This window comes from Meleagris gallopavo, chromosome 10 (genome assembly GCF_000146605.3).
Source record: "Meleagris gallopavo isolate NT-WF06-2002-E0010 breed Aviagen turkey brand Nicholas breeding stock chromosome 10, Turkey_5.1, whole genome shotgun sequence".
Classification (NCBI taxonomy): domain Eukaryota; kingdom Metazoa; phylum Chordata; class Aves; order Galliformes; family Phasianidae; genus Meleagris; species Meleagris gallopavo.
The window spans coordinates 3,783,054-3,797,024 of NC_015020.2; the positions used below are offsets into that span (position 1 = coordinate 3,783,054).

The following is a 13,971-nucleotide window of genomic DNA, read 5'->3' on the forward strand; positions in this document are numbered from 1 at the left end:
TAATCCAGCGGGGGTCAGATTTTCAAAAGCTGAAGGAAAAGTCAATGGGAAAAAAACCTCAAGTCTTAGAAAAGAGTTGTAAGAAATTTAAAGCTAGAAAACGGAAAAGAGTTCTTCGATTGTGTCAAAAAATTCTAAAACTACATTGCTAAACATCACCCAATTCACAGAACGAGACAAGGCAGTCCTACTAAAAAGATATTAGCATACTATGCTAATGCAGTTAGCTGCATACTATGCAGTTGACTAAAACTACCACCAACAAAACCAACCTGAAAAACATAACAGCAAAATCAGCAAGCATGCAGAAATGTGCCAATAGTCTCTCACATACTGAAGCCAGAAAATTATAACTGTTCAATACAGACCTTCACATAAAGCAACTACTTCCCACAGACACTGAGACACCCATTTGAAATCTTTTCCTCAAATTTTTAATTTGTGCCATTCTTATAGCCGAAAATATCTTAAATCCAAGAAAAGCACTTACGGCAGGCATTGCGGCAATGAAGTTGAACAAGTATTTCTTGAAATCTTTTCTGCTGCGACCAATGATAGCACTGTAAACAGCCATAAGCTAAGAGTTATTTACAAGAGAAACTATAATCTGGTAGTACTCAAGTGAAGAAACTGTCAGTGGATCACACAACAGAGGAAAAAAGAAACTCATGGCGAAGACCAGCAGTTTGTAGCTGTAGGACCAAGAATGACAAACTCAAGTAAAATATGTATCAGGAGAATTCTTATTGTCTCCCAATAGTAACAAAAATTATCCTCTGATATAAAGATTTAACTACGGCCTTGAACTTCCTTATGTATTCTCGACATTACAAGATCAGAGGTGCTAACAGATAAGCTGGACAGACAGAAGATATTATTGCTACTATCTGACTGACAGTTTCAAAAGAATAGAATCTGAATTTTCTAGCTGAAAAGACAAAGCAATATGAAGATAGAACTGTATCAGTATTAGAATTTTATTACATCTTAAAGATGAGCCAATTTGACTTATAATCGATTAAAAAAATGTTGCTGATGAAAAGCTACATTTATTTGGAAATATTGCAGATGAACAACTAAATAGACTAACAGCTCACCAGTTCTGAAGGGAACAGGAAAAACATAGCAACAACATAGCACAGTTGCTTCACTGTCGCAGCAGCTATGGAAAATTAGCAGACTATGCAACTGCCTACGTTACCAAGTATAGCAGTTTTTAAACATCAGAACAGCAGCAGTAAGTTTTAAAGGATCATCTTGAATAGCCCCCTATTATCTTTCTTACAGTTGTATTATGGGAACAAAATAATTTAACAGAACTACATATTTCTGATTCTACTCAAAATTACTTTACACCTCTGTAGTTCTAATGCCCCCAAATTCTGCTATGCAGTCGCCTGTACATTGACTTCATTTGATGCAGGACCAACACATAACCATTCTAAAGCACCTCCTTGGATGTTCAGATCATCACAAGACTTAGAGTTGTCAATGTACAAAATATGACTGAAAAATCATTTAACAAGAGGTACATTTGATTTAAAATAAATAGTGTCCAAGAGCAGAACAATAAAATATTTTTTTCCTTTTCAAAATAATAGGAGCCATGAAATTATGACTATACCAGTCATTCAGGCACATCAATATGCAATAAAGTGTCTGAATTAAACCACCCTCCCCTGCTAAAAGTAAGAAAAATACTCTAAAATAAGCAGTTAATAGATACCTTTCAATGACTGTTCCATTTTGAATCATCCAAATATCACAATATGTGCGGACTACCAGCATTACAGCAATAAGCAGCAAATAACCTGTCTAGTACAGAAATGGATATATAATAGTTAAACAATGGATAAAAGTCATCACATTTTAGCACTCTAATAACTGAAAGTGGATGCAGCTTTTTATACTTACATGTTTTGATGCCATTTTGAAGTATGCACTACAATTTCGCCTTATTCTAGCAAGGTATATTACAAGAGAAAACAACTCCAAAAACACCCATTTTTCTTTGTTACTGAAGGCAATGCTTACCTCCTTACAAAATGCTCTAGGGACCATTATTTTCAGGATTCGACATATCCTTGCAATAAACAATCTGTCCACCATCGCTCGCTCCTTCTTTCCCTCTTTCTGCTCCACATAGAACAAGCAGAACAAGAAAAGTGAGATTTTCTGTAAAGCATGTTTAGATGGTGTGACATTCTCCCTAGGTGCATTACTTACAGCTATCTTCCTTCTGCAGTTTTTGCAATTTTTCCTGCCAATTTTATGACTTGCTCACACAAGTTAAAAGAAATGTAGGAATTGGGATTGCATGCAATAACAGCTAACAGAAATCTTAAGTAAGAACTAAGCTATCAGTGCAGTAGGAAGTAGTTGTCATGATACAAGATCTTTGTTAGTTCAAGCATTAAATAAATGTACAAGTTATACAGCATTTTGCCATCTCATAGTTGCTTGTCTCTGGAAGACATCATCTGTCAGTATTCCTAAGGACACATCCCATTGCTTCTCTAGACCACTGATTGCTTGAACTCTACAGGCAGCTCTTTATTGCTGAGAGTATGATCAAACTTACAGAACTAGTCCTTAAACGTTCATGATGCACAAAGAGATGAAAAAGCATATGGGACACATTAAGCACTAATGAAAACTTCAGTTATGTGATTACTCTGATTCTTCCATTTGCTTCACCATTACAAGTCTGAAAGTGTCATTCAAACTACACTTGCATTGTACTCATCATTCTGTCCAAACCAAAGCTGCAGTTATGGGACAGAAAGCAAAGAAAGGATCAATAGCACTTACAATTATTAAATATATATAACATGAAGAAATAATTACCTCATTGTTCTGCAAGGCTTGTTTTCCACTTCTTTTACTGTAAAAGAAAAATAAAGTATTTTACTTTTATTAACATGCATTTGTCTTGATCTCTACACAAAGGAGTCAAACAGAAAAGCTGTAGATTACTTCTCTACCACCTATTACAAAGCAGCATAGCATCCTCACAGCAGGAATATCTTTTATATCAAACTTACTTGCTAATTTTACTCTATTACATGAAGAGTTATCCATTCTACAATTTGCTTTCATGTAGGGAGATTAAGTCTCCCTCTTATCTCTTGAGTTTTGCTTCACCTTGTGTTTTGCATCATCAACGCCCACTCTTCCTATGTCTCTAAAAAAAAAAAAACAAAACTTTGTAGGTCTGGCTACAAGGCACCAGTGACCACAAGTGAAATTACTTGAATGCATGTTCAGCAGCCCAACTTCAATTTCACACTGTCTATATAAGCCAAACAGATTTGTTTCGCAAGGTATTTGACTTCTAAATAACTCATTACGCTATTCATAAAGATTATTTGCTTATTAGCCTGTGCTGTAGGGGAAAAAGATCCTGTGAAACTAAGGCTCTGCAAAGGTGTGCTCTGGTTTTCATTCTGTCCTTTCTTTCCTCCCCTCATTTCCAAAGGGGTTAGAGGAAAAACATTTATCAGCAATCACCCAAGAACACAAAAGTATTGCCTTTGCCCTTTAAAAAAAGCAAGCTGGCATTTAAGACAGTTAGTTTGTCTTCCTTTCTGAACATCAAATAAGCACATGAAAACAGTGGGAGAGTTTACACATTTATATAGCTTAAAAGTGATAGGTATTTGCATCAAATTGTAACATTTCTCCAACATCATACTGAAAGTATTTACAGCAGGCCAAACAACAACAACAGTTTCAAGCCAGTAGGTAGGAAATCTCAGGGAAGCAGAAAGCAAGCAAGGCACTGCTCCTTCTGCATCCAGCTCCCAAAAAGTGCAGACACTGTCCTGTAACCACTTATCCACAACTTTATCAGCATCATCATCTCACACCTGTGCTTTTAAGTGCTGCAAAGCAGGTACCTAGGACAAAACTATATCTACTTTAATTTATGATGACCTCAATGTCATTGACCAATGAAGAAAAATAACCTAATTACAAAGAAGGAAGAGGCAAGGGAGCAGAAGAAGATGAGAAAAGGAGACAAGAAAGTGAGAAGGAAGAGATGCCAGCTTAAGAAGAGATTAATTAAAGGTAATGGTGAAGCACAAGCTCAAAAGGAGAAGATAAAAATCTCTTATTATTACTTGTGCAAGATACAGAATAAAGAACATGACAGACAGTAGAGGGCAGACCAGTGAGAAACAATAAAAGTTCAGAAGAGATGTAACACAAAGGAAACATTCGGAAATGGCAACAGCATGCAGAGTCTAAGAAATAATTTAGGTAGAGACTACACCCTCGTGATGCAGGAGTGACCTATTGCCACAAGAAATTTCTTTCCTTCTTGATATATCTAATTTTTCAAAGTACAAAAGACCTATTAAGGACAAAAAAAAAAAAAGGAAAAAGGCCTAAAATAAGGATCAGTTTAGGAGCATGGCCATATCTAGTTTGGGAGAAAGAGAAAAGCATTACTCTTATGGGTTAATAACTGATCAAACTAAGTGGCTATCTTCCTGCATGATTCATGACTTGCAGAAGTGCAAAATAAAAGCATGCTGCTCTTCAAGATATCCTACAATAACTCCTACCTTTGTAACTTCAAGGTCTGCCAAAATTTGAAGTCACAGCACTCAATATACAGCTACTGCTGCTTTAAAATGATCAGATACCAATACATCAAAATAGTACTATATTAAAAACACGAGGTCCAGCTGAACAACTGAAGCATTTAATACATTTCTCCTAAGTAACTGTAGAAATTCAGTAGGTGAAGTAACTGAATTAGCATGAAACTGATTATCCACTAAGGAAAAACAACTGTTCAGAAACAGCCATATTTGTGAGCTTGCATTTAATTTGTATTTGTATTCACAGAGTCACAGAATCACAGAAACAAAGTTTAAGACAAAAGTTACATATTTGTAAATGAAAATGGAATTGTAACGATGTTTTTCTTCCTAAAAAAGAAATCACACAAGCTCCAACAAGACTAATACCTTAACAAGAAACAAAGCAACCGCAGACTAACAGTAACTAGGTTACTGAGATGCAGAACAACCAGGGCTCAATAAGTCCAAGAAGTTGTTCTCAACATTAACAAAATTAGTCCAGTGTCATTTCCACAAGTAAAACTGTTTTACTTGCAGCAAAAGACTCTACTGTAACTCTTCTGCAGTCTGTTCCAGGCACTTTCCTTCTCAGAAGTCCCACTTTCTCAGGCTGATACCTGCTGGCACTACTCCAAACTCCATTATCCTATTGTAGAGGTTTGTGTGAGAATTGCGGTTGCATTCTCATTGAATGTCTCGAAGACTAAATAACACCCTCAGTTAGTCAGCAAGAATACAGCAAGACTATCCAGTAGCAGCAGAAAGCTCTAACATATGAGCTGATTCAGCTCCCCGTTATTCCAGACTTTACCTAATGCTGGAGCAGCACAGCCCTTAGTGCTGGAGAGGGTGACTGCTATATGCTGCCCAGTTCTTTTACTGCACTTTTCCTGGTATTGGGGTGTGCTCTGGCCTGAGCAGCACGCGTAAGGGCTGCTAGGAACAGAAACAGGCTGGTTTTTACTGCAGTGTTCATTTGAGAGATTACTTAACCCACATGCACCACTCTCCAGTTCGCACTACACAGCACTCTTCATTCAAGTTAGTGCGCCTGTCATCACTGGGCTTTGAAGCTCCAGAACTATGAAGGTTGATTTGGTGATGTGGTAGAAAAAGATATGTATACAACTCAGGTTAGTGCACTCTGTCTCACAGCCATTCAGTGTTAGTACCATTCAGGCAGCCACTATCTAACTGCAGAAAAGCTCTACCTTCAGCCTTTAGCCCAATTGCTCTCACTTCATCACAAGAGTGACACTGAAACCTTTACCCTGATAGTGTATGTACAGAGGCTGGCATGGCTAGGGTAATGAGAACTACAGAAGCAAGAGCCATTTTCAAACAGCTGAAAGGAAGCAATGCTGGATTCAGCAGTGAAATGATAGAAGTCCCATAAGGAACACACTTCAGCTCCTTTTTACCTGGACTAAACCGTGCAGGCATGATTAATTTTCTACCTTCTCCTTCAATATCAGAAAGTATGGAGTTTTTCCTCTGTCCTTCCCTGAATTTGATTGTTGTGGGGTACAGTAACATACATAATACATAACATAATACAGTAAAATTATTCAAAACTACACAAAAACTTGCATAGTGAGCTACTCTGATTTATCCTAAACAATAAAACCTATATAAATGCATTAGCTTTTCTTGTCCATTACTATGCCAGATGAATACAGCCTTCTCAAGCACAATTACTTCTTAATAAAACTTATCTCCAAGGGTTGCTTGCTTTTGAGTTTTCCCACATGCAAGATGCTAACTGAAACTAAGTTAACAGCGAGTTAAGAAAGAAGACCTGTCAAGCACAAGCAGACTTCACTAAATGACAAGCAGATGACAGGCAGACAAACTTTCAGCATGGATCCTGTTTCCAGCAGACACCTGGACTAAGGTCTCTTCTATTCTGAAATATTCTGTGATTTACTCTATGATTCTGTCTTACCAAAAAAAAAAAAAAAAGCCCAAAAACTACAGATGCAGTGGGGCACGTATAACCTGAAGAAATTGCAGCAAGATCAGCATCCAAGATACAGCCTGCTCTCCGTAATTTAACTGCACAGAGCTCTTACGACAAATATATATACGGCAAGCCAAGAAAGGCTGTACTAGGCTAACACGACTACATCCAGCTTCACATTGTATGTGCATGGTAACTGAATAGTAGCTCACTAAGGATAAGTAAATAGGTAAGTACCCGATAAATAGTAGGTAATAGAACAAAACACTGCTCCTCAACATTCAGAAACATGATCAGGGAAAAAGAAAAAAGAAAAAAAAATAAGATGTTTTAAAGAAAGTGATACAGTTTGAGGAGTGCCCAGACATGCGGCAGCTAATCCTACTTTGAGGCAGCTACTCAACACAGGGGGAGGCAGAAAACTACCAAATAACATCACTCAATTTCAGTTTCCCAATTAGCGTTGGGCACAGAACTCCGTCTTTGGGTTTACCTCTGCATTCCCTTATCAGTAAAACTATTCTCTCTAAAGAAACATGCAACAATGGCGGTTGCTCAAGAATCATTCTCAGCATTACTGCAGAGGAAAGTGATTTCAGAAGCACCGGGAAAAGCTTTCCAGAGACCATCAGGTCTGGTTACATAAAGGGAACTACTTGGCAATACTAGTTCCGTGCTACTTGTTAGCAAACAGGAAAGTTAAAGAATTACAGTTTCTTGAAATATCAGTCTCCTTCTAGACTAAAGTTCATTAGTTTCATGGAAGCAATCTACACTGAGCTAATTGTAACCACATGAAATTGCAGACAAAGACAGAGATAAGCAAGTCTTGCAGTTTAATGACAGGTGAAGAGGAAATCAGAGATTGAAAACAGTATAGTGTGACTAACTACAACGAAGCTACAAAGTTCATGTCATGCTACCTGCTTTCTATAGGGTAGGATATCTGGCTTCTGCTAAACATAGTACAAAGGAAGAGTTTTGTTAGAGAGAGAAATTGAACTTTTCAAACAGTTGTTACCTCTGAGCAATCTTTGTGTGTGTTTTTTGCAGCCCTTGCATAAATACAGGTGCAATTTTCAGTCCATTTTCAGTTGCACTTTGACATCACAAAGACAATACAATTCGAACAACTAAAGATGGAATACAATTGCAGAGACTGTTACGGTGGGAGGGACTAACAGCTCTATTGAGAAACACAGCATGCACCTCCCAGTGTAATCACTGACAGACAGCTCCACACTGCATACCCAGTGCAGAGCAAGAGAGCAACAGCACAGTTAGTTTGGGTCAAGGGCAGCAGGCTTACTCAGAAGCATGGGCACAATCCAAGAGCATGCACATTTATACAGTGCACCCTGAGAGCACACAGAAAGGAAGGAAACAATTTTCTTGGCTCAACGTCGGCAACTAGTTGCAGCATAACCAAAAATAATGTGAGAGAAGGCACTCAGGTGACCCAGAAAGGGACTGAAAGGTCACAGGCAGCCAGGGACTGGAAGCTGAGCTCTGACTGCTGCGCTGCTAAAGCTCAGAAAGTTTCTAGAAGCAGTTCAGAAGCCAACAAAGCAGTACTGTTTTAGAGGAAAAGCTCAGTTTCAGTATAAGCCTGCATCTCAGTAACAGAGTAAGACAAAAGGCTAAAGCTGTTATTTTTCCATAAGCTCGTGCTCTGGCCTAAGCTGAAGCTGTCACTCTCCCTCAGCTACACCAGAGGAAAAGATTGTGTTCTCCTTCCTGCAACATGAAAAAAAACCTGCACCACACTGTCACACACTCATACACTAGATCTTGGCTTAGAGAACAGTCGTTTTTGGCAACTTAATAAAAGAGAAGCCACAAATTAACTACCCAGGCCCAAAACAAAGGCAATCTGAACTCGAGGAGAAGGCCTGAGTCACCCAGTTCCTCCTGTCTCCTTGCCCTCCAGCCAAAGACAGTTTTCTAGGCCTCAGGCAGGCTTTTTTTTTTTCCCCTTACAAGGTCAGATTTTAGATATATCTTCTAGTAATCCCATCCATATATTCTGGTGAATCATTTTGTTTTTCTTGTTAACACAGAAGTGGCAAGTAATGGACTGATCGGTCACGTTTATGTTCCGGTTCAGAGCATCATGTTGTAGCTGCCTGCTCTTTCTTGATACCTTCTTTAGCCTCTCCACTGTGCAGCACAGGTTCTCTTTGAAGCTTCCACATACATGTAAGCAACCTAGCCATCTGCTGCAATGCAGTTTCAGCCTTTTAGTCAGTCTTGGCATCTCTGGATGCCATCACACTGGAACAGGGCCCTTTGTGCAAAGTACCAAGCATGGACCTCACACACACACCTTCAAAGCCTAAAGAAACAAGGAATAAGAAAGAGAATAGTATCTTAAGTGCAAAACCACTGAATAACAAAAAGCAAGACTTGTTGTAAGTTACAGGTGTCACTCGCTAGGTTTTAACTTCTGTATTAGATTTCGTAATGTTTGAACAAGTTTTTAATCAGTCCCAGTTTACTTATATGAATCACTGTCAAGTTCAAGGGCAGTCCTGACAAACACTAGCTTCCAGTCCCTGAGAGGAAGAAGGCTGAGAAGCCCAGTGACAGCAAGGTACAGCAGACACACATCACCTAAGATGACCTGTGTAAAAGCCTGCTTGACATTCATTGCATCAACAACTCCTTACTTCGGCCCGATCCAATCTCTGAAGCTCCAGGCAAATATTTTTCTTCCTTTAAGCATTTTTTTTTCTTCATAGAAGGGGTAGAAATAACATGGATTTCAAAAGTTTAATGTATACCAAATTAAGTTTCCATACACCAGTATCCACTTGGATTTTAATGGATGTACTGGATGATAGGGAAGGCCAGTGTGTCTAGAAGCAGGTTCTAAACATCTTGTCACTTTCCATATACTAGAAATTCCTACTATATTCAGCTTATTCTCTTTCCCTAACCTTGCAGTTCCAAACTCTTTACCAAAGTACTTCCTGCAACTCCTCCCAGATCCCTTCTCCAGCAGAAACCTGTATGTGTTTGATACTTTTTGAAAATAATCCAAGTACACTTTCAATTTATGCAAGTACTTCACTTCCAACTATGAAAAGACAAAGGAACAATTCCCACTAGAGTAAGAGAATCACAACCAGCTCATTTACGTACCACCCACTAAGGTTTCATTTCTGAAGCAATCAAATCTTAAGCTTCTTGTTCTAGGCAGTGATGTCTGACATGTAAGACAAAGCTCATAAGACATGGGGTTAGACTTTTGCAAATGAAAAATAACTTCATCTTACTTTAAGCATTATACAGCATAGGTTTTCCTTTTTCCTAGCTTTTACAGCCATTCCTACACTGTGTATAACCCTATTTCATTATCTACCATTTTTTTGACTGTCGGTATCCAATGTGAGCTTACAGTCTGTGTTTAAAGAAGAAAAAAGTTTACATGAACCAAACTGCTTCAGCTGTTTCAGTCGTCGGTTCGGTTGTTTCTTTAATGTCACAAAAAATATGAATTACAAGCTACATTCATGCATTGTCAGTAAATTTGAAGCCATCTGCATTCAATTAAAATAGTAATTCTTAGCAACAAATTGCTATTCCATAGTAACAGCAGCTACTAAAAGGAAATATTTGCTCTGTTTGCATATAGCCAAACAGTACTTTAATGCACTAGAACACATCATCAGTTAGGAAAATGCTTCAGGTTAGAGTAGTCCTATTTCAGTACTGTTTATTACTTAAAAGAAAACACCAGCTCCACAAACCAGCCTTTTCAGATCTTGCTCAGTGACAAGGTCTTGGGCATTAAACTTTTTTTGTTCTAGCAGACAGAGGACAAAGTACAAAGACTACTTGATTGGACCTCCGTTGGTCTTCCTTCTTTCTTCTGTTCTTCAAATCTTTCTCCAACGCTCAATAGTGGCGATGGAGGGAACAGAATCACTGGTCTTTAAGGCAGATTTTATGAGTAATCTCCCTAAACGGAAGTGAGTTTTTCAGTGGTCAAAAAAAAAAAATCATCACCACTGAAATCCCTTATACTTGTAAGAACTGCTCCCAACAAATTAAAGTCATGATTGGTTTCTCCTGTATTATATACACAGAATTAAGTAGTTTCCCAAACAGGACAACATTTTTTTCCACTATAAAAGCACTGCAAATACCACAGCTCAGGTCATTATTGCATTTACATGTAACAACTTCCTCCCTCCCAAGTAATGAAAGGTTTTCCAAGGAAGCAGACTTGATTTTGAGAAGAGCAACACAAATGGAAGAACAGGGCATTTTTACTGCTTTGACTAAAGCACAGAAAGCAATGTGGAATACCACTGAGCTTCTTACTACAAGCCAACAGTTCTGTACTGGGCTATTTTTGAAGATTTTAGAAATTCGTAGTTAAAATTTACTGTCAATTGCAAGTGACACAGCCTCTCAGTTCTGCAAAACTGATGAGCAGTGTACAGGTCCTACAGAAGAACAGCTGTGACTAATCCAACTAACACTAATTACATGATCTTTGACCTACTAAGGTAGGCTAGCGTAACATCCAGCTTAATTATTCATACCTTACTACTTGATATGAGTTGTACCGGACTTTGAACCTATTGTCTGACAGCAGAAATGAGAGTTGTCTCTTTCTCCTACAGTAGTTTCTGTAGCTGACTATTCCCTACCAAAATTAACACACACAATCTGAGAAGTCCGTGTAAGGTAAGTCTGTTTTGTTGTATTACACATTCAACAAACACACACTTGATTTACTATGTTTGGTAGTCATTTGTTTTTGTTTTGTTTTGTTTTTTAGTTTGCATTTTATCTTGTTTTACTTCTCAATTTTGGCCAGTAGTGATATAGAACCACCACCAGTATTCCAGCAGAAATATAAAAAAAAAAAGTCATTTATATCAGGGAAACATGATATAATAGTATATCAGTATGAAATAGAAATACATGTAAGGACATACACTAACAATAAGTTCCGCATACTCATTTTGCACTTCCACAGCAAAGTGCTGGTCTCCATTCAAGTCTACAGTATTGATATTCATCATACAATTTCATCTTCCAGAATTCAAGCAGCTGAAATTCATGTGAATTCATGTGACACACACAAGGCAACATTTTCATGTGTTACATACTAAGGTAAACAAAGGCATTCACATACATAACACTACAGTTTACCACTACTGACACACTTCAGTTAGCCTCAAGCTGCAAATATGCCACAATCTAGATTATCTAGAGAGACAAAAAAAAACTCTTCTCCTTACAGAAAAGTAAAATTTAGGACCGCCTTTTCTCCATCTTTCCAAAGTTGGAAAAGACACAAAAATTAGATGGCACGCCAGGTCTTAGAAATTGTAAACCATTATTCCATGCAGATTTACCACTTATTTGTATGTCAGTATTGTATACCAGCACAAGTATGCTGGAATATAAAAATTTGGCACAGTGACACTCCTTTCCAAAAGTATGCTATAATTAACATTAGCAACAAAGCATTAGGAAATGAATGATACATAAACTAACAAGACTAAAAGAGGATGAGGCAATGGTAATATGCGGTTGCTTTTGTGGTGTAGGCAATGTAACTTGCTTACTGCCTCTTCTTGATAGGCAGCATTTTATAATGCTCCTGGCAAGGTTTGCCTCACAAGGAAAATGTGGAGAAAAGAAGGAAGACCAATGAGCAAATATCACCTCCCAAAAAAGGAGCAGCATAGCTGGCTATGAAACAACTGAATGGTGGATGTAAAGTTTGGAATTCACAGCCCCAACATAACAGCAGCATTAAGAGCTATGCAACAGAGCACCTCAAAAGCCTAAAGCAGTAGTTGCATAGGTACAAACTAGCTAGCAACATGGTACTTATTTTAGAAACTGCATTTCTAGATAGATTTGAGAAAGCAAAACAGTATAAGAGAGGCAGATTACAGCAGTAACAAAGAGGTATGAGGATAACTGTAGTATAGATAGAGGAAAAAGATATAGGTCATGTCAGGTCAGACCACCTCAACTCCATTCAACTGCTAAACATATGAATCATCTCCACTTTACAGCAGACAATAACATAATAGCGGATGGTCTACCTAATATGTACAAATAACTTAGATCTTTAACAATGTACATAGCAAAATCATAAGATTCCTACAGGAGGAATGCGTTCCAAATACAATTTTCAACATTTAAGCTAGAATTCAGTTTCAATACATTCACTCTCAACTCTCACGGCACTGTCCTTGCCGAGTCCAGCAGATCAACATCAAGAAACCTGCAACACAGGGACAACACAGGACCCACATTATGTGTATTTCAGGAGTATATTAAGTGTGCTTCAAAACTACATTGGACCTCAACCTACAGCTGAAAGCGTGCTCCAAACCAAAAACTGTGCACTAAGTTTGCTCCTCAACAAAGAGAAAGCAAGGGAAGCGTGGACAATTAAAAGGTTCACTTCAAAAGCATATTTTCAGTCTGAAGTACAAACATAGATTCTCCTAGAATGTCTGCCTGGCCCAGTTTTTCTTACAGACAGGATTACAATACACTAAGTAGGAAAATCTTGTAGTACATATCAGTAACCCTCTCAACTTACCACTTTCAAGCCCATCTATACAACTTTTCACCTTTTTACAGAAGGTGTTTGACTAAATTCAGCAGAGATAACTGGAAAATATCACCCTTCCCTATGAATTGAACAGAAGAACAAACCATCAGCAACAGTTCAGGATCTTGTTGTTTCCACTCCTATGCAAACAATGTAACATAGCAAATTCCAAGAAGCCCTGTGTTGCTCACGTTTTATGTGTGTTATATGACAAAGTTACCTAACTTCAGAAACCTGTGAAGATATCGCCTGCATAAAAGGAATTAGGTAAAATAACACAAGGTCATTGCTTAACTACAGGTATGCAATTGCTTAAGTCTATTGAGTAAGTCCATTTCACCATCTGCGTTTAGCACCAGGATGGGGTTATAGCAATTACACGATATCTAACTGTACACGCCGGGTCTTTAGCACACAGCTGGCGACCAAGGTCCACAGATCTCCGGCACCACGCAAGGGCTGAGCCTGGAGCATCTTCTCCACCCATCTCACGTCCTGGTACCCGAGTGCTCCCCAGGGGCCAGCAGACTCCCGTCCCAGCACACACACACAGGTGAGACGCCCTCACAGGTAACCCAAGCAGGCACTATCTCTGCTACAGCAGTCGGCGGGCACCAGAATAACCCGCGCCCGTTATTACCTGCGCAGACAGGACAAACCTAAACGTTTAACTCTTTCTCAGCGCGAGCTCGCAGATTGGAAAAATGAGAAAGCACATACGACTCGAGCAGCGGAGCCGGGGCGTGCCGCGGCTCCACGGGCAGGGGCAGCGGGTACCGCCTCCTCCCCAGGACACGGTCCCAAGGGCGGAGGCAGCGAGCCCC

The 13,971-nt window shown here is 38.8% G+C and overlaps 1 protein-coding gene across 2 annotated transcripts; it reads right to left on the reverse strand.

The window, feature by feature from the left end:
- On the reverse strand, window positions 1-7,629 carry LOC104912260 (ATP-binding cassette sub-family D member 3-like). Of its 2 annotated transcripts, none has more exons than XM_010715601.3 (5): window positions 7,574-7,629; window positions 2,848-2,884; window positions 2,035-2,133; window positions 1,727-1,815; window positions 1-560 (listed from the first exon to the last, which is right to left on the reverse strand). In XM_010715601.3, the coding sequence occupies exons 1-5, from the start codon at window positions 7,612-7,614 to the stop codon at window positions 371-373; spliced, it is 456 nt and encodes a 151-aa protein (XP_010713903.1). In that variant the 5' UTR covers window positions 7,615-7,629; the 3' UTR covers window positions 1-370. The 2 variants fall into 2 exon arrangements, with proteins under 2 accessions (XP_010713903.1, XP_010713904.1); XM_010715602.2 differs by lacking the exon at window positions 7,574-7,629 and adding an exon at window positions 3,145-3,176.
- Window positions 7,630-13,971: the final 6,342 nt, after the last annotated feature.